Source organism: Anabrus simplex, chromosome 1, assembly GCF_040414725.1.
Source record: "Anabrus simplex isolate iqAnaSimp1 chromosome 1, ASM4041472v1, whole genome shotgun sequence".
NCBI classification, from domain to species: Eukaryota; Metazoa; Arthropoda; class Insecta; order Orthoptera; family Tettigoniidae; genus Anabrus; species Anabrus simplex.
The window spans coordinates 239,557,290-239,578,667 of NC_090265.1; the positions used below are offsets into that span (position 1 = coordinate 239,557,290).

Genomic DNA, 21,378 nt, shown 5'->3' on the forward strand with positions numbered 1-21,378 from the left:
TACAGACAAAACTCTTATTTTATATATATATAGATTGCTTGTTTATATTGAGGTTGGTAGTGTGGTGTGTTGTGTGTAGATGAGGAAAAGTGTATTAAGGTCAACACAAGCGCCCAGACCCCACTGTCGACAGCCCTGAAGATGGTCTTTCGTAGTTTGCCATCTTAGACCAGGCGAATTATAGGGCTGCACCTTAATCAAAACCATTGTCACTTCCTTCCCACTCCTAGCCCTTTCCTGTCTCATCGTCGTCATGGGATCTGTGTTGGTGCAACATAAAGCAAATTACAAAACAAAGAAACACCCATTCCGCTATCCAGAGGAATAAACCGAACACAGTTAAAATCTCCGACCTGGCCGGGAATCTGAGTCGGGGCCTGTGAACCGAAGACCACAACATTGACCATTCGTCTGAACAGCCGGACTTAGTTTATATGATTAATTTCATATTATATCGGTATAATGTACGTACATTTTTTCTTTTTTAAATGCTGTTTTTTCGGGGCGTCTTCCGCCCCTACTTGCACCATGTGATACGAACCTGCGTGTAATTCGAATGGAGGAAGTGTAGAGTGTTAAATGTGAGGAAAGAAATGTTAAGGACGACACAAACACCCAGTCCCCAGGCCAGGGATATTATCATTTACAATTAAAACCCCTGACCCAGCCGGTAATCGAACCCGGGGCCGCCAGCTGACAGGCGGACGCGTTACCCGCTACACCGCAGGGCCGGACATGTATGTACATTATTTCTGTCACGAATAAACAAATAATACTGTAACTGTGTATTGTTTTGCACTAAGACGTTGTCTGATGAGGCTTGGCTATCACTACATTTCACGACCTGCAGGTAATGATATAGGTCAAACTATTTGCATTGTAAAGTTGCACATCAAGACATATCTACATTATTAATAAGAATGTTATTTGTTTTACATCCCACTAACTACTCTTTTACGGTTTTCGGAGACCCCGAGGTGCCGGAATTTAGTCCTGCAGGAGTTCTTTTACGTGCCAGTAAATCTACCGACACGAGGCTGACGTATTTGAGCATCTTCAAATACCACCGGACTGAGTATCTACATTATTAAGCACACAATGACATTTAAATAAACTTACACATATAACATATTTTGCACTGTTTTCCCAAACCAGCGTCACACCTATCCGTTGTAAACTCCGCACACTGCTATGCTCCATTGCACTACCATGGCATTGCCAGTTTTGCATACAAGACAGCTCTCTTCCTCGTAGTGACTGAGATTACAGTGGGAATTGTTCTTTATTCAACCCAGGTGTAATGTAATATGACTCGATACAGTAATTTTGTTCGGTGATTGCTAGCCTGGTGCGGCCCTAGTAAGACAGACACCCCGACAAGGGTGGGCAGCACCTGCCGTGTATGGGAAACTGCGTGTTATTGTATTGTGCGTGTTGTGTTAGTTGCAGATATGTTGGGGACATTAGAAACAGCCAGTCCCCGAGCCAGGCCAATTAACCATTTAAGGTTAAAATGTTCAACCCGGACGGGAGTTGAACCCAGGGTCCTCTGAACCGAAGGTGGCTACAATGGAATCAAGGAGCCGATCATGTGACTCGATGAAAGGACTTCATTTAGAAAGCACTGCACCGACTATGTCACCTTGAGTCCTACCTTCTTGTGTTTCTGACTGTAGAGATTATTTAACGAAGGTTGCATATGAAAGAGAAATGACAAAAGAAAGGAAAAAGAAACCTCATGGTTCTAGAGGTCTGATGGGTCTTCATTTACCAAGCGATCGTTGCTCAGTCTAAGGGCGTTCAGATAGCGAAATTACGCGTGGCCACTGTAACGAATCCTCTGGGACATTACTCTTGGCTTTTTGGACCGCAGGTAGGTTGAGTGGATCTCGAAGCAGCCGAAAATTGAACCCGGAGCCTCGAGGTAAGAGGCAGGCTCACTACCCCTAGACCGCAAGAAGAAATGAAGTGTGCTGGTTATACTAAATTTAATGTGGAAAATGTTCTTGCCAGGCTGTCGTTAGACGATGTCTCAAACGTCTCGGAAAAACTTTGTTACTGGTATGTACATCTGTACTGTTCATGTATGAAGGGTTATATTTTGTCAACAGATGTCACATCGAGGAGTGCGACAAACCTGGAGCAGAGTTCCAGCCTACCTGGCTGAAGAATGCGGTACCTATGGAGTACCAGAAGGAGGAAGAGGTGCCCAACAGGTGTTACAGGTATCAGCAGGCAAACTCCACCCTGATGGAACATGACAACAGCTCCTGTCCGTCAGCGTGGTTCCGCAACTCCACCGAACGGTGTTACCACTGGGTGTATGAAGGACCCGAGGAGACAATTCTCAGCGAGGTGAGTTAAGTGTCTTTTCAGTGACATTGAGTAAGTTCATTAGCAACTTGCTAGAAACTGTATTCGCCGCAAGCAAATTCGCTTTCCACTATCATTAAGAACTTGGTATATTCTTCGAGGCACTCAAGTGTATTCGCCATACAAATGAACATTTATGTGGCAGAGCATATGTATTATTGCTTAATGATTAATATTGTTTGGCGCACTGGTCATGGGACCCCACGATGCAGGAGGTGGTGATGGTTACTGTTTTAAGGAAAAGTACAACTAGGCATCCGTCCTCTCTTAATACTAATCCGAGGAAACATGAACAGTTCTGACCCTTTGAAGAATGAGGACGAAGGCAAAAGAAACAGAAGGTCCAAGAAGGGTGTGAAATTGAAATACGCCTAAAGCCACGCTGGTTGTCAACCCACGTTCCCAAGATAAAATACGCTGGAGTTCTCCCTTTTAACCACGCCTTACGACAGGCAGGGTACATAGTAGATGTATTCTACAGGGGAACATCAGGAACTCGCAAGCGACCTTCACATGTGAACCCCTTCTAGAGACCGTTCATTTATATAATTCAACACTTACAAAAATTGATACGTAAATTTCACATGGCTTATTGGGCTGTCCTTCTTCAATTTATAGGATTTGTTGATTTGTAGGAATACTTAAAAAATTAATTGTATTTGGTCGGATCTTGTTAGCAGTGAGTATGTATAGAAATTAAATATAATGGGTATGTGCACTTCAAATGGAGTATTACCGAGCTGGATAGCTGCAGTCGCTTAAGTGCGGCCAGTATGCAGTATTCGGGAGATAGTGGGTTCGAACCCCACTGTCGGCAGCCCTGAAGATGTTTTTCCGTGGTTTTCCATTTTCACACGAGGCAAATGCTGGGGCTGTACCTTAATTAAGGCCATGGCCGCTTCCTTCCAATTCCTAGCCGTTTCCTGTCACATCGTCGCCATAAGACCTATCTGTGTCGGTGCGACGTAAAGCTACTTGCAAAAAAAATAATTCTGTATTTGCCTCACACTTCGGTTCTTTTATTCATTTACTGTTCTTTAGGTCAGCGGATGCGGAGTAAGCTTCGGGCTATAGGTGACCCCGGCTGGTCCGTGGTTCGACGGCTGCGCACTGAGCAGAGGAGTGGTGGCCGCAGCTCTACCATGGCTCTACGCCTCTACATTCGGGAGACGGAGCGGGACTGATCCCTACCATCGGCTGTCCTGAAAATGGTTTTCCGTAGTTTTCCCTTCTCCTGCATTAAGGCGAATGCCGGGACAGTTCCTAGTATAGAGTAGGACACGGCCGCCAACCCTCTCACCTCCTCCAAACATCTCCCTGGCATGAGAGACAGCGTTACCGTCTAGGAGGCCCGCCGTCCCCTTCAGGGACGGAAAGAAAACATTTTAGTAATACTTCTTTTTTTATCTCGGACTGGATATACGAAAATACGAAAAGTAGCCAAGTTTATTTATTTTTGTTTATTTGTGTCGACATCAGGGGTAAACGCCTCAAATCACTTTTTTGTCTAGTCCAACATCCATCATTTTCGTTAGTAGTCTCTCATGATCTACCCTATCAGAAGCCTTCTATATGTCAACAGCGATAGAGTCTATTTCACTTCCTGACTTAAATATATGCTTTTTCAGAATCTTGTAAATTGAGCCTCACTGGAATAATCTTTCCTAAACCCGACATACCTTCTATCAAGCCAGTTGGTAATTTTACAAACGTCTTTAATACAATCAGAAATAAATAATACACTATAATGTATTATTTTCTATTATGTATTTGAACGGGATGTGATCATCAATTTTATGATGTAGACACATTGTGAATGATGTAATACACTAACCGTCTTACTAATAAACGGTGTATAACTTTTATACAAGGTTTATACACCGTTTATGTGAAATTCGTTACTAATAAACCGCGTATAAGCCTCCTGTGTATACATCTGTTACAGTTATTCATTGAATTGCTTATACAGACCAGGACCCTTGTATAAGCGTTGCACGTTGCATAGCAGCGAGTAGCGGAAAAAGAAATAAGTGAGCAGTTCATTTTCCTGGTATTTACTGTCTGCAGTAATATAATCGTGGTGAAATATTCAACTTATCCTTTGAACATTGAACACACATTGAAAGAATGGACGATAACGTTGACGAGATTCACGATATTTTAAACACAGAAGACGTACACCGTTCAGAGGTTATGGAGGCTAGACATCTTCGTAAAGTAAAACACTTTAAAGAGACGGGATGGCAATGAATAACTATAAAAGAAATTATGGTTGGGCGTATTTTTGTGTAATAATGTGTTACTGCTTGATAGACTTTTGAAATTGCTAGTTTATTATTCATTATCTGCCTCTACAAAGATCTTTCTCAAATTTGAGTATAAAATGGGACATATTCCTCGACATAAAAATGGTATAAATTGAAAACCGTACGTAATATAATTTCCATACTCTGTAGTTGAATGCGCAGATATATGATGTATAAATGCCTAATAGAAACTTTTTTGATCAGACCTTTCTTTTAGCTACAAAACAGTTTTCCTTTCTCCTTTTCAACCCACCGATTCAATTACAATTGCTTTTCCATACTATCCCAGTTAAGAGCTCTTGGTCTTTTCTTAAGCTTTTCCATTCCTTTCGTGGCGTTCATTACACAAGCAAGCTGAAGGAATGTTGATATCAATATAAGCCAATTTCTAGTTGTCTCACTTTGTGTTGCCACTGCCTTTTCGATATGCCACGCTACTGCGCGACTTTCCGGAAAGTTTTGCTCGTAGATAACCAGCAGAAGCGATCATAAAGGCGGTGAACGTGCGAAATACGCCAGTGAATGGCGGGAAGAGATTCGGAACTTGGAATGATTGCATACGTGCTGTATGGTAATACAATGTTTATACCACGTTCATTAGTAAGAAAAATACACAACGCTTATACAGGGTTTATCCACTGTATAACTATACAAGTGTACAACTGTATAAGGACTTTTTATTAGTAAGACGGCAAGCCATGAAGTGCGTGTACAGTTATTTCATTGCACGTGAACGGTAAAATAACTGTTACTTTACAGTGTCCCGAAAGGCCTAGTTTTCAAATGCAAAACTTTTTAGAAAAACTAGTTTATGTTGTGATAGCAAATAAAACTGTTCTGTTTATTAGTTCCGCTGGCAGAGAAATGCTTTAAACATTTCCAACGAAATAATGGAAGCTACTAAATACAAATTGTGTTGTATCTCAGGACTGGAATTATTATATTCGTAGGACATGTTACTGATTACAGTGCTTCATAAAATATTGTATGTTCACGTTAATACTGCTATTTATTTGCAGTGGGATCTGGCATGTGACGAAGTGGGATGGCGACTGAGCCTTGTTGGAACTGTAAATGCTATAGGGTATCTGCTGAGCCTGCCAATCGTCGGCTATATGTCGGACAGGTGGGTGCAATATTTTCAGAATTACTTTTTAACAAATATTGAGAATAAAAACATCCAAAAAGAAAAGGAAAAAAAATGTAAATTGAAACGAAAGGGAATATGACTGCACAAAAACAATGCAGATTGTTTGGTATGATTAGTGACACTAATTCAAAGGAGTATACATAAACATTATTACTCTTGTTACTCTCTTTATTCATCTCATTCTGTTGTTTTTATATTTTCATCTTATTATTATTATATTATTAAATAAATATTATGTAAATGTAAGGTTAGTAATATTACAGTTTAAATTTATAAAGATTTTTTAATAATATTAAATACTGTATATTCATATTATTCAATATTTATATCGAACATACTGCAAAGGAAGTGGAAGAGGATATTGTTATATTATCCAAGTCTGTAGAAAGTCAGGAGAACGAAGTTAATGGATGCAGTGAATATTAGCTTAGGAATTATATTAAATTATGCAGATTAATACTGCTTCTAAGATAGTAGAATAACAATAATGACCGCATATTTTCGCCGTGTCTTTCCCGCCATGATATGATCTACACTTCATACTATTTGAAGTGTCCGAAATATAAGCCCAAGATAATCAAATACGGGGATTTAAAAAATTTGAACAAAGAAGCCCTTATTGAGGACGCTTTGAACCAACCATGGCATACAATTCAGTATATAAAGGGCATTGACGTAAACGTATTTCATTTTAACGAACTTCTCTTAACTTTGCACGACAGAGGTGCCCCATTACGTACTGCTCGAGTAAAGTGACTCTCTAACCCTTGTCTCAGTCAGCAAATTCGAGATCAAATGAGAAACAGAGACGCAGCCCATAAATATTATGCGAAACATCCAATACGAGACAATACTGATAAATATAGAGGACTCCGAAATAAAGCAACGCAGATGATAAGAAACGCTCGAATATACTAGTCATACAGCATTGGTAAAAGTAACAAACGACATACAGATAACAATGGATAACAGGAAAATGACTATTCTAATACTTCTCGACCTTACAAAGGCATTTGGCTGCGTAGACAGTGACATTTTACAAGCCAAATTAGAAATTGTGAAATTTTCTAATAATGTGTTATGTTGATACTTTCGTATCTCAGCGGACGTCAAGAAAATGTGTCAGTTGAATATAACATGTCTTGATGGCGAAACACTGCGACGGGGACCATGCGTTATTGGAATTCTATCCCGGTTGAAATTGGAGACGTAAGTATCCTAACGATATTCAGAAGAACGTGTTGCAAGTTATACTGACATTGAGATTAATGAAACTAAGAAGCATTCTCAAAAGATAGATTATTAAATAAATATTGTTTAAATGTAAGGTTAGTAAAATAACAGTTCAAGAACTACAGTGAGGTTTTCATCACCCCTTTTGTTCTCCCTATATCTGAATGACCTTTCAGAACAAGGGACGAATTGTAAATATCACTTATACGCAGACGAAATCTTATTGTATACTCATACGAAGCCGAATGTCTTACAAGAAGCAACCATGAAATTAAACGAAGACCTATCGAACATTAACGAATGAACTAATAGCCACTACCTGAAGGTAAACCCACTAAAATCGCAAGCCATCATAACAGGATATAACAAAGCGTATATCAGATTTGAAAGAACCAATATACCATCTATGAAGATCAATTAAACCCATATAAGACTCCGTTAAGTACCTTGGAATAATTTTTGATAAGTATTTAAATTGGTCGTGAATTTGGTTCATTACACTCACTATACAAATGAGGGATTTCCTACCTGTCAAAACCATGAAATTGCTGGTTCAAGGACTAATACTACTAATATCTGATTATGGTGATGTAGTCTATAATACCATACGTTGCTCACTTGGCTCTAAACTTCAACGGGCACGTAATGTCTGGATTCGATTCATTCTAAATTTTGCACTCCATTCCCACATCAGTTATCCTAGTTAAGATTAGTTCATAGACGTAAATACTATGCTTTTTCTCTTCTTCATAAAGTACAGTAAACAGGCAAACTAGACTACCTCACAATAGATTTCAACTACCTCTCCCTCTCAGGTAGCGCACCCACCAGGTCATCAACATGATCCTTGCTGTCCACCACAGCAGTACGTAAAACAAACAATGCATTTGTACCGCGGACCATACGTTATCGGAATTCTATTACGGCTGAAATTGGAGTCAAAAGTAACCTAACGATATTCAGAATAAAGTGTTGGAAGTTGTACTGACATTGAGATTAATGAAACTGGGAGCCCTTCTCAAAACTTAGATTATTAAATAAATATTATGTAAATGTAAGGTTAGTAATATTACACTTTAAATTTATAAAGAGTTTTTAATAATATTAAATACTGTATATTCATTTTATAATGTTAAAGGGAGTCTTTATGATCATTTAAATTTAAATTTCTTTTTTACGTTAACTTTAAATTATACACTTACTTTCAATTTTAAATACCTATAGTGCTCAATATACTCTGTTCATGCAGGTGTTTAATACAGGGTTTGGCATAGTAACAGATTTCATAGCCCAAGCCCCGCCATGTACAGAAAGTAATAAATGCAGGGTACTTGCAAAATACTTCGAAGAACTATACAACAGCGATCCACCAGAAGAGAAATTTAATTTTGATAATACAATAACAATACAACAAAACACAAAACCACCAACAAAATAGAATATCAATGAAATCATAAAGTAACTTAAAAATAATAAAGAACCTGTGAAAAATAATGTTGCTGAATTGTGAAAATACTCTAGTGACAATATGATACAATGCTTAACCGAAATCATCGGAAAAAATCTGGACAACAGGCACTTTATCAGCAGGATGGACATCAACATTAATACATTCGCTGCACCAGACCCTGACAACTAAAGCGGAATTTCCCTTTTACTAATTATATATAAGATTTTATCCAAGACACTCTTAAAAAGAGCTGAAGAAATACTAGACCCACAATTAGGAGAGTATCACGCAGGATTTAGAAAGAGAAGGTCATGTTCAGAACAAATTTTCAATCTAAAGAACATAATAGCTATGAGGAAGATTAGAAACTCTAAATTTGTAATCACTTTTGTAGACTTTAAAAGGGCCTATGATTCAATTGAGAGAAACTCTATATGATATTTTAAAGGAATTTGGACTTGATAATAAAACAATTTAAATCATGAAAGCAACATGAACAAACACAACATCCAAAGTTAAATTTTTGGGAGAACTCTCAAAAACATTTGAAATAAGATAAGGTGTACGACATGGAGATGGTTTGTCACCTATACTCTTCAAGTGTACATTACAGAAGGTAATTCGATAATGGAGGAAATCCATCAATCCCTTACAATATGGAGATCAAATTTCAATTTCACAACATAACTACATCTATGACCCTAGGAAGAAATATTATCATTATAGATTGTTTACTTTCGCAGATGATATGATTTTAATTACAGAGTCATTAGATAATGCCCAAGAACAAATAACGTAAATTATAGAAACAAGCGACCAAAATAGGATTGAAAAAGTTACTTGAAAAAACAAAGTTCATGGCAAACATCATTAATGCCCCTCAAAATATCACAATTAACAATAACATAATATCTCGACAGATTGCTTTAAATACCTGGGAGAATGGATAACAAACAACATAAAATAAAAGGTAGTTATAGATACAAGAGTAAACAAAATGGAAAGGATGTTTCATATGACAAAACGATAAGAAATCTCTATCTTGGAACTTGAAACTAAGACATTATCAAGTAGTGGCTCGGCCAGAAATGTTATATGCAGCAGAAACTCTTAATCTTACAAGAATTGGGTATGTTGAAAAATTAGAAAAAGGGAAAGAATAATTTTGAGAAAAGTACTGGGACATATAGTTAACAACAATGCCAAATTTAGACTACGATCAAACAGAGAGCTATATTTAAAAGTTGAAAAACAGACAACTGTAATGAGGAAAAGAAGACGCTAGTTTTTGGACACATTTATAGAATGAATAACGATAGATTAACTAAACAAATCTTCGACCTATTGAACAGTTACAAATCCAAGCAAACGTGGTTCATGGGATTTGAAAAGGATATGAAAAACGCTGCAGTTAAAATAGATACCATAGAAAACAGAACACGTTTCAGAGAAGTAACACGAAAGGCAGGATTTCAGAAGAGAAAGAAATTAACAACTGGAAGAAAATGGACTCAAAAGGAAAAGGAACAACATCATGGGCGCCCGCAAGGGAGGGCAAGGGGGGGCACTTGGCCCCCCCTGGAATTCTAAAGATGTTGATGTTCAATTGTTTAATATCATACTAGATTATATCATAAACTGAAATTACTGACAGTCAGCTAGCATATGTTATAACTGGAAGTTTCTGTAAACAATTTAATGTTGCTGACGTTATATTGGTTTTTATATTCAAGAAAATTGTTAATGTGCTCCCCCCCCCCCGGGATAAGATCCTGCGGGCGCCCATGAACAACATTCTCAGAAAGTGGAGGAAGTTTAGAAACTAAGAAACTTAAATGCAAAGAAAAGTAACCAAATTTGATTTATCATACCCTGAAAAGGGTTATTCGAATAATAAATAAATACATTAATTAATTAATTAATTAATTAATTAATTAATTAATAAGGATATAAAAAAATAAATAAAACCGAGCCCTAAGCGGTCTTTCTACGAAAACAATATTTTACATTTCTTTATTTGGAGCCCCCCTTACAATATGGAGATCAAATTTCAATTTCACAACATAACTACTGTACGCCTATGACCCTCCGGAGTACCTCATGTGCCTTAGTGTAAATTTTGATAGTAATCATTGGAGGCGTGTGGATTTCTATAATGAACAAATGAACTTAATTTTGATTTATAGACATAGATTGTGAAGCATGTACACTAAAGCACTTAACATTATTTTTTTAGTTATTTATAAGTAATCGTCGCAACTGTATTTCATATGTAATATTTTTTAGTGAATTTGTGAAACACCACTTAGTTCGACTAGACGCATAAACGTTTGAGATACTGATAAATTCACTGACGAAACAGTTTCTAAACTTAAGTCGTTTCTAATTTAAAATTATTTCCTACGCAAGTTTCACCGATTTCTTTCGAAACAAGGAACGTTGTATCAAACACACATTGAAAATAAACGGTTACGGGACTGTAAATATAGTATACAATCATGAAACATCACAATAATGAATACACTGTTTTAAATCATTTATCAAAAATGAATTTAATCACATCCCATTTAAAAACACATGTTCACAGTCAGCTGTATCCAAATTAGCTACACTGGCGACGCGCAGTGGTCGAGTATACCAACCGGTACCAGGCCTCACATTATTTTTTCCTATTCGTCCTGATTATATCATAGTATAAACACCAAATGCCGCGTCTTATGAAACCAATTTTAAGCCTCAAAACTTGCTCAAAGAGTGACAAAGAGAATTCCGCACGTAGATTATTGTGTGCTATAATACATATTACGTCATAGTGACCCAAACGGGTGATATATCCACTTGAAACGCCATTGCTAACAAAAACAATACAGTTGAATAATACTAGAAAAGCGTGATAGCTCAACTCCAAACGATTTAATAAATAAAAACTATTTTCGAAATGAAAGTGCGTACACTAAGGACCTCATGAGCGACATTTCACACCATTCATAACAGGGACTGGTTGCATAAGGAATAGCATTACTAGCATTGGTCGTACCTCAGTCGCTTCCATGTGGATGGGACAGAGGCGTCAATAAAAGTAACAAATGTCGTCTAGCCCATACCAGAAGACATACTGCACTGCAATCCCTAGCTCATCAGTAAAGACACTGGACTAGTCTAAAATAAATAAAGAAGCATTAGATTGAAGCTAATTCAGTAGAATTCCGGTAACATGAACTAACTGGCGATGTGTTCTGCTCGGATTTGGGAAAGTTCGGATTATCCGAAATTGAAAGCATGTATATGCAGTTATAACTACAGCATTGGTGGTCAATACGCAAACTACTGTGCCGCATCATCAAGCAGGATTACGTTCCTTGCGAAAAAGAGGATTATGTAATTCTCTAATTAAGTTACCGAGTTTTCATACAAAATAGAATGTTTCTAAATACACTGACTGACAGAGCAAATGCAACACCAAGGAGGAGTGGTTCGAAAGGGATGAAAGTTGGGGAAAAAACAGAGACGGCACGGACGAATAATTGATGTTTATTTCAAACCGATATGCAGGTTACACAATGCGCACGGCATCGACTCAGTAGGATGTAGGACCACCGCGAGCGGCGAAGCACGCAGAAACACGTCGAGGTACAGAGTCAATAAGAGTGTGGATGGTGTCCTGAGGGATGGTTCTCCATTCTCTGTCAACCATTTGCCACAGTTGGTCGTCCGTACGAGGCTGGGGCAGAGTTTGCAAACGGCGTCCAATGAGATCCCACACGTGTTCGATTGGTGAGAGATCCGGAGAGTACGCTGGCCACGGAAGCATCTGTACTCCTCGTAGAGCCTGTTGGGAGATGCGAGCAGTGTGTGGGCGGGCATTATCCTGCTGAAACAGAGCATTGGGCAGCCCCTGAAGGTACGGGAGTGCCAGCGGCCGCAGCACATGCTGCACGTAGCGGTGGGCATTTAACGTGCCTTGAATACGCACTAGAGGTGACGTGGAATCATACGCAATAGCGCCCCAAACCATGATGCCGCGTTGTCTAGCGGTAGGGCGCTCCACAGATACTGCCGGATTTGACCTTTCTCCACGCCGACGCCACACTCGTCTGCGGTGACTATCACTGACAGAACAGAAGCGTGACTCATCGGAGAACACGACGTTCCGCCATTCCCTCATCCAAGTCGCTCTAGCCCGGCACCATGCCAGGCGTGCACGTCTATGCTGTGGAGTCAATGGTAGTCTTCTGAGCGGACGCCGGGAGTGCAGGCCTCCTTCAACCATCGACGGGAAATTGTTCTGGTCGATATTGGAACAGCCAGGGTGTCTTGCACATGCTGAAGAATGGCGGTTGACGTGGCGTGCGGGGCTGCCACCGCTTGGCGGCGGATGCGCCGATCCTCGCGTGCTGACGTCACTCGGGCTGCGCCTGGACCCCTCGCACGTGCCACATGTCCCTGCGCCAACCATCTTCGCCACAGGCGCTGCACCGTGGACACATCCCTATGGGTATCGGCTGCGATTTGACGAAGCGACCAACCTGCCCTTCTCAGCCCGATCACCATACCCCTCGTAAAGTCGTCTGTCTGCTGGAAATGCCTCCGTTGACGGCCGCCTGGCATTCTTAGCTATATACGTGTCCTGTGGCACACGACAACACGTTCTACAAATTACTGTCGGCTGAGAAATCATGGTACGAAGTGGGCCATTCGCCAACGCCGTGTCCCATTTATCGTTCGCTACGTACGCAGCTCAGCGGCGCATTTCACATCATGAGCATGCCTCAGTGACGTCAGTCTACCCTGCAATTGGCATAAAGTTCTGACCACTCCTTCTTGGTGTTGCATTTGCTCTGTCAGTCAGTGTAAGTAGAAAATACGGTGTTGTTAAAAAATGCATTACTGCATTAAACGTTCTTTGCAAATAAAATACTGTACAGAATATAATGCAAAAATTCTTAAAGTATTTATCATGTCTATTTTATAGCTTAACTTCTATTAGAGCTACAGTATACTAGAATTCACAGTATACTGTAAGATATATATTTATTCAAATCAGAAAAAGCATAAGGCCGAATTAAAAGAACCGTAATTAATCTCTTATGCACACTAGTTACAGCCGTTAAACTAGAATGGGAAATACACAAACATTTACAAAGGACACAAATATAAACAACAAAGTGTAGAAGCCTAATCGAATGAAATCTCTGCATGTCACATATTTTTATAAACAATGACATAAAGAAAGGAAAGTTCATGTAAATAACAACAGAAGAGACAGAGAGAAGAGAAGATCAGGAAAGTACCAGAAGGAAACAAGGAGGCTAAGTTATGTAAGAAATAGCTTGCATTCCATTGAACTAAATCCAAATAAATGATCATTACAGAAGTAATATGATAGAATCCTTTCTTTGCTTTGCAAGTCTTCTATTACCACTACTACTACTACTACTACTACTACTACTATTATTGGATCCTCATCGGATTTTCGGCTGTCACGTAGACGATTTACTGTTTATTCCCTGCAACTGGGCACAACGTACAGTAGAAGAGTAGTTGGAGTAGTTGGAGTAGTTGGTATTTGTTGCTTCCCATCCTGTGGCCTAAATTTTTTTTTGGGTAGTGTGCTTGACCCTCAGTTCTTCATATAGCAGTACAGAGAATTTTTACATTCCTCCGCTAAGTGTTCTGCAGCAGAGAACTGCCACTTCAACTGCGAGTTAGAATCGCATGGTGCTATTTGCTTTGAATGTGTTTTATGCAGTCGAGTCCTAGACTATGATGAAAGGCAGCATGAGTTTCTCGTAGCATTTGAAATGGGGGTATACCGTCGCATTCTTAGAATCACCAGGTTGGACAGAATGCGAAACAAGAATATTAACCAGAGAAAGAAAAAGGACTCTCTAAGGTTGTTAGGGTAAGGCTACACACATAGCGTTTTGAAGCAGCAAGCATTAACAAGCCGTCCTGAGCAGTTGAAGGCGTATAATAAAGTCAGCGGATTAATATGGGCTTGGTCATACAAAGAGCAGAACCGGCTCTACCACCCACACTCTTAATGCCAAACGCCGCTTCAGGTCAGACCAGTTTGTTCCTTGCTGCTCATCTGTAAGCGTGTTGTCCCGAACTCACCATTTTTTGGAACAGAGGAATTGATTTCAACAGTTTTTAAACGACCGGTACTGTGGGATGTAGATCACAAGTATTTTAAAGACAGAAACGTTACCTGACTAACGTTGTTAATGGTATTCAGAACTACGAACAATAACAAAATATTTTCTACCTTTATATGGAACTATGCTTATTTCATTTAATAAAAAAACCAATAATTTTTGTATTGACGTAATGTTATATGCTTATGTACTTAGTTTCCTCTATAAATTATATTTAATTTCATTACTTTTATGAAGTTCCATGCATAAATGTTTTAACATATCCATTTTCTACCTTTATACAAAGCTGTGCTTCTGTAATGATGTAATATCTGTATTTTCTTACTTTATATGAAACTGTGTTTCTTTTAGTTAATAAATAAAATACCATTTCAAACATAATAACTAGTGTTGGTATTTTACTTACAAAGTAACAGCAAGCCTCTCATCTACCGTGATGCTTTTCTTGTAATTTAGTTCCATTCTCTGCAACCTAGGTTTCAGTTTATGTAATAATTTATCAAATGTCTCTGCAGATATTCGCAAGTATTAAAAAGTCGTTCGCTGCAGTTGCGAAAGTCTTTGTACAAGTTACTAAACTTGTGATAGTACATACATCACATCCTCGCACTGTATTCACAACTACGACATTCTATTATTGTTATTATCATTATTCGTATGGCTATTATGAATATTATTTCATTTGTATTTTTATTAATATTTTAAACTGTAAGTTCTTCATATGTGATATGAGTAATTTGTTTTGTAAAAAGAGATGGGAAAACAGTGCTATTTAGAACTCGGAAAGTTTCCGTGAGTCATGTGTAACAGCCCAGAGTCCGATGACAATGTCAAGAAGATCTTCCACTCGTGACTGCATGGCAATCGGGACCAATCTAGACGTACCATAAGAGAGAATTGGGACGTTGAGGTCTATATAGGATGTAAGAATACAGCGAGGGACTTGGCTTAAAGCTTTTGTGGAAGGTGGTTGACTTGAAATGTTTGTGGCATGTGAAGTGTGGTACTCACCTACAAACTGTGGAGTGCTTAGGCAGATCACTTGTGGTGGCTTGGTGTCTTATATGTTGGTGAAAGCTATGTGGTACTGTATTTCAGACTTTCCATAATTTATTGTCTGGAACACTAAGCGTGTGTTGCTCAAAAGAAAGTATCTTTAAACAAAGTGTTAGAATCAGTGAACATAGAATTATAAAGGTACAGTATCAATGTGATATAACAAGTGCCAACAGCGAGAATCTGAGAGTTGTGTTGATACACAGAGACAGTTAAGTGTATTTATATATATATTGTAAGTATTGCTCATCGGCTAACTACAAATGGTAGCTTGGTCCTCGCTTTTGGTTTCCCACTGTTTGGGTTGTTGATGGATCGTTGTGTAAATATGCAGTCTTTCAGCAGTATTGTATGAATGTATTCTTGTATATCTTGGTGTGTTCATGAGGTAACCATGCACGGATATTATTCACAATATAGTTCATTATTTTAGAATCAGTGGAGTTATTGATGAACCTAGGTGCAGTTACTACTTATTGAGTCGTTTTGAGAAGGTTAGGTAAATCGTGAATCAGATGTTCGAGTACGCAGTTTAATGTACACACCCTGAGAGGGAGTAGAAAGTTGCTCTATTAAAATATGAGGGATCCATTTAGGTGAACTCTGGCGCCCATATTACGGGCATTTTTATTAATTATTTTATAACGTTATTTGAGTTATTTTATTTATTCAGATGTCTTTATAGAGTATATATTACAATTGACGCCTAAGCGTGAGATGATTAAGCATATTAATTTATTTTATTTTTAATAATCAATTGGCACCCAACTGTGGGGCAATGGTTATTAATGGTTATTAGAAATATTTCAAACTAGCTCAGTTCTTCCCATCGTATTCACTTCATGTGTCCAATGTGATCAATCCACACTGGAGAAGCCTCGCTTACCAATAATAATCCCGTAAATCATGATACCACCAGTCCGATTCCGTAGCGTCACGGTTAGTGTTGTTAGCTGCCATCCTCTGGGGCCCGGGTTCGATTCCAGGTACTGCCAGATATTTATGAATGGTAGGAGTGCTGGTATATGGTTGAAATTGTACACGCAGCTCAGCTCAAAGAGCTGCACCACCTCGCTTGAGGGCACTTTACTTTATGATACCACTGACGGCATGTAGTCTGCACAACGCTGCTGCAATACTTCTTTCTGTCTAGTCAACGTACCAGCGCAGCTCAACGCTGTTTTCGTGCATGCCCTCGCTTGTTATTGCTGCAAGCTTAAACCTGCTTTCTGTTTGTCTTTAGCCTAGAACTCAGGAAGTTTTCCTACTATGTGCATATCACCCGGAAACCTACATCCCGCTGTTTAGTTTATAACACAAGATAGATTGAGGGATAGAGAGATCCTGAGAGACCTAACACTTCCTAGTTTGAGAACCTGAGGCAGTGGTTCGGACAAACGACCATCTCTATACCGCGCAGTCACCAACACGACTATGGTAGGCAGAATGGTCGCCAACGTTCTATGACGGACACGGCTCTAGAATAAGAAAGAGAACTGAGTAAGACTGAAAGCATCGTAATTTATCGTAATTCATAACCTCCATGTTCCGTGTTGATGATTTCCTAATTTTAATTGTAACCGGCTATTCAGCGGTCACACGATACATACTTAAGGGAAGAGGAAAATAATTCAAATTACACGGCACCTTAACACCAATAACCCACAATAAACATCAGATGAACTGCGCCAAGACACACAAACAAATATCAGGTTGGACAACGTGACGACTATAATCAAGGAACATGGAACGGGGGCTGGAAAACCTACCAAAGGCCACAGAGATGCGAAGGTTACGAGTTTCCAGAAAAATCAACGGTGATCTCTTGTTTTCAAAATATTACTTTCCGAAAGCAACATTATAAGGTAACTTCCGAACATATGCATCTATCCACACAATCCAGATACACAATTTAGGAATACAAGATTACATGTAGTCTGACAAGAGCTTTGCTATTAGGCTAAAACGTTAACCAAAAATATTTTAGCATAATCCACTTTCTACAATACGATTCTGAAGGTAAAAAGGCACACTAGATACATATACAATTTAGAATGGAAATAAACGTTCTTCCTAAAACATCTGAGCAATAGAGTGGCGACTAGGGCAAACTCCTCTGTGATAACACCAGCGAAAATTAAAAGTAAATTAAAACGGGACGGAAATCAACCGTGCTTACCCCAAGGTAGCCCATCCTGGGAGCGAGGATTCGCCGACGTGCGTCAAAACGACTGGAATGATGAGAGAACCAAAGACCACGAAATCCTGTCTCGCTCACTTAAAAAGGGAAGTCTGGCCTTGGTGCGATTACCGAGTAGCCAATCAGAGCACAGGAGCTTGCCTATCAACACCCAGATCCACCAATCATAACTCTTTATCCAGTCACGATGTTTATACAATAATCCCGAACGTAAACAGACACTAATCGCGAACTTTCCATCTTTCAGAATTAGAAAGGACATGCTTCTAGAACAACAATCGACAGGGAAAGTTCGCGTCGCAACCTTTCTGGACTGTTTCAGCTATTATGGAACAATAATTTACAATGCCGTAGTTATTGAAGCAGATAAAGGGAATACAAATAAAACATACTTCAAAAATATTTTACACCATACAGGTTAGGCAGCTAAATGGAATACGAATAAAATATTCTACCACAACACTCCACACCATACAGTAAGTATTCCTTAAAAGATTTACAAATAAAATATTCTTCAACAACATTCCACATCATACAGAAAACATTTAAAAGAGTCTCATCAATAACAGGCCTTATGGGGATGTTCAACACTGTACAAGTTATGTTAAAACTCCTATTTATTATATTAGGACAAGTTTTGCATCTTATTGGACCATCTTCAGCTAAACAATACATTAAACTTAAAAAAATATGAAGAGTACACACACACATAAAAATATTTAAAATTCGTTAAAAATCACACTTCAAATACCAAATATCATTTAAGCATACAAAGCAATCAGAACAAAGGTTGAGACCATATAATGTTGCCTAACTTGCTGTTACAATGACGCATCAGTCTAGGAGATGGTTTAATGTCTTCTTTCAAGACAGTAAATTACCGAGAGATTTGAATAAAAATTCTGTCATAAAAGGAACAAAAGAGGATATGGAACTAAAGAATGAAACGTTAACCACTCAAAGGAAAGAAAAGGGAACTTAAAGGTATGCTATCTTGTAGGTGATGAACTGTTATCAAAGCTGTTCATTTTCTTTGCTGAATGATATAAAAAATATTCTCTGATTGTAACACAGCTCTACAGTACAGATGACTCATGTTTTTGCTGCAGGTTCGGAAGGCGGAATGCCCTGCTGGTAACGCTGATACTGTCCACGGTGGTCGGGGTTGCCCGCTCCTTTGCCCAGAGTTATCTTCAGTTCATCATCCTTGAAGGGCTGAGTATGCTGATAGGATCAGGCGCTTATGCTAGCACCTTCATTCTAGGTCTGTATCTAGCAGAAGACATTCACAAAGAGTCACACAGATATTAATCTATATATAAAATAAGAGTATTGTCTGTACATTGCTCAGAATTTGAAAAGGATGGTATTTCTGTATAGGTCATGTCCACAGTAACAAGGAAATGCACTTTTTACTTTTCCGTAATGTCTGTCTGTCTGTCTGTCTGTCTGTCTGTCTGTCTGTCTGTCTGTCTGTCTGTCTGTCTGTCTGTCTGTCTGTCTGTCTGTCTGTCTGTCTGTCTGTCTGTCTGTCTGTCTGTCTGTCTGTCTGTCTGTCTGTCTGTCTGTCTGTCTGTACACGCATCACGAGAAAACGGCTGAAGAGAATTTAATGAAAATCGGTATGTAAAGTTGGGGGGTAAGCCACTACAATCTAGGCCATAAATCATTTTATTCACGCTGAGTGAAATGGTAGTTTAACGGAAGGCCTAAAATTTCATTCTCAAATATTTATATTATTAGTGGCCCTATCGATAAATAATATGTAGCTAAAGTTATATAGAATTGAATTTCCAATCATTTATGTTTTATACATTTTGATCATACCGACTATAATAAGAGTGGTATTTCAGAGTCGGAAGAAATTTAAATGTGAAGGCCTACAATATCGAAAGCGCATAACACTGATCAATAATAACATTACATTGACCGTTGTTTGTTGTGATGTTCTTTGTCTCTTATGCTGCCACTCAACTCCGATAGATGGTATTACTACTGCGTACCAAGTATAACAGCCTGGCTGAATATTGGCGAGAAATGGCTGGGGAGTTAGAAAACTTTCTTCTTTAGCATTTCATTCCTCTGGTTCATACATTTCTGATATTGCTGGTACATAACACACTGGTTTATCATAGTATTGCAGCTATTCGATCCTTCCTACGCTGACGCGCCTTTTTGAATGAGAAGTGTGCACGCTTAAGGCAGAGGCTCACTTAGTAGTGGTAGTAGCAGTAATAGTATGACCTGGTCTAGAATTACTAAATAACAAAAAATTCAACCATGAAAAGAGCCGTTTCTTAAGAAAAGCTTCTTCCTCTTCACTTTTATTAAATTCTACATTCGCAGTGAAGAGGGGGTTTCTGCTCTGCCTCCAAATCAGATAGATTTTTCCACCGTCAGTGTAGTGAATAGAGATTTTCCGACTCATCGGGCACTCCTAGGAAACAGATTAGTAAAAGAGCATAGTTTTGCCCTGGGACACTCCACTATTCGACTCCCCTCCCCCCCCCCGCCGAAAAAAGCCGAAGAGTGTTCACGGATCACGGCTGTCTGCGGCTTGGTCATTCCAACCCTGAAACTTTGGACTGTTAGATCGGCAGCGTAGTAGACTACTGTTCGTTAAACGTGAGAAAATATTTGGTTTTACATTTCATCGAGTATTTCTATGAAAGGATTGCTTTTTATCGCGTCTTCCTAATGGCACTATTGTAATAACCTATGTTCATTTCAGTTGGGAAAACCACTAAGACAGTCTTTCTAAGGATGTAAAAAGGCAGTTGGAGAGTGAGTGTCTGCCATTATGTATTATAATGAAAACTCCCCTACCTGATTGTGACTGATGGTAGGCAGTCTTCATATGAGAAAAGACGTTTGGTGACTTCCCCATCGCGGTTCTATGGTAACGTTAAGAGCTATGCAATTTAACACAATCTTGGTCACAACATGTACACTACCTAACCTAGAATTCTGTATACAATGTAGAATTCCGTAGCGAAGCACAGGTACATCAGCTAGTGTAATATATATTACCATTATAAAGAGAGAAAGTTGGAGTTTGTTTGCAAACCACTCAACCAAAGTTAGAAATTATTTGCCGTTAGATTGCCTATTTGTTCAAGATTTGCATAGGCTACATGCTGGCTTATCAAGAGATAAGTTAGTATCAAGTCTAAAAATAATATTCCAAGCCCCTTAAAAATGAATGCACTGCCTGATCTATTAGATTTATTGTGATTAAATCCCGAGGTAACCAGTCTGCTTACAATTATATTTTCTACAAAATACTTTTGCATTATCTTTCTTAGTTCAGTAGCTTTTAGAGTAAAACATTTTCGGTGTTTTGGCGCATGATTAATCCGATAAAGTGTGAATAACGGGTAAACTATCACTCTTTCAATCATAAGGAGCACTCTTACAGGATTTAGAATTAAATTACCCGTAAAAATGTTCAT

At 38.8% G+C, this 21,378-nt stretch overlaps 1 protein-coding gene across 1 annotated transcript in view; it reads left to right on the plus strand.

Moving 5' to 3' along the window:
• LOC136864449 (organic cation transporter protein) overlaps positions 1-21,378 on the plus strand; it is a 184,854-nt gene that overhangs the window by 96,051 nt on the left and 67,425 nt on the right. The window contains exons 3-5 of the mRNA XM_068225989.1: positions 2,112-2,355; positions 5,699-5,805; positions 19,036-19,190. Coding sequence (XP_068082090.1) covers positions 2,112-2,355; positions 5,699-5,805; positions 19,036-19,190 — 506 coding nt within the window. The remainder of the gene's footprint in view (positions 1-2,111; positions 2,356-5,698; positions 5,806-19,035; positions 19,191-21,378) is intronic.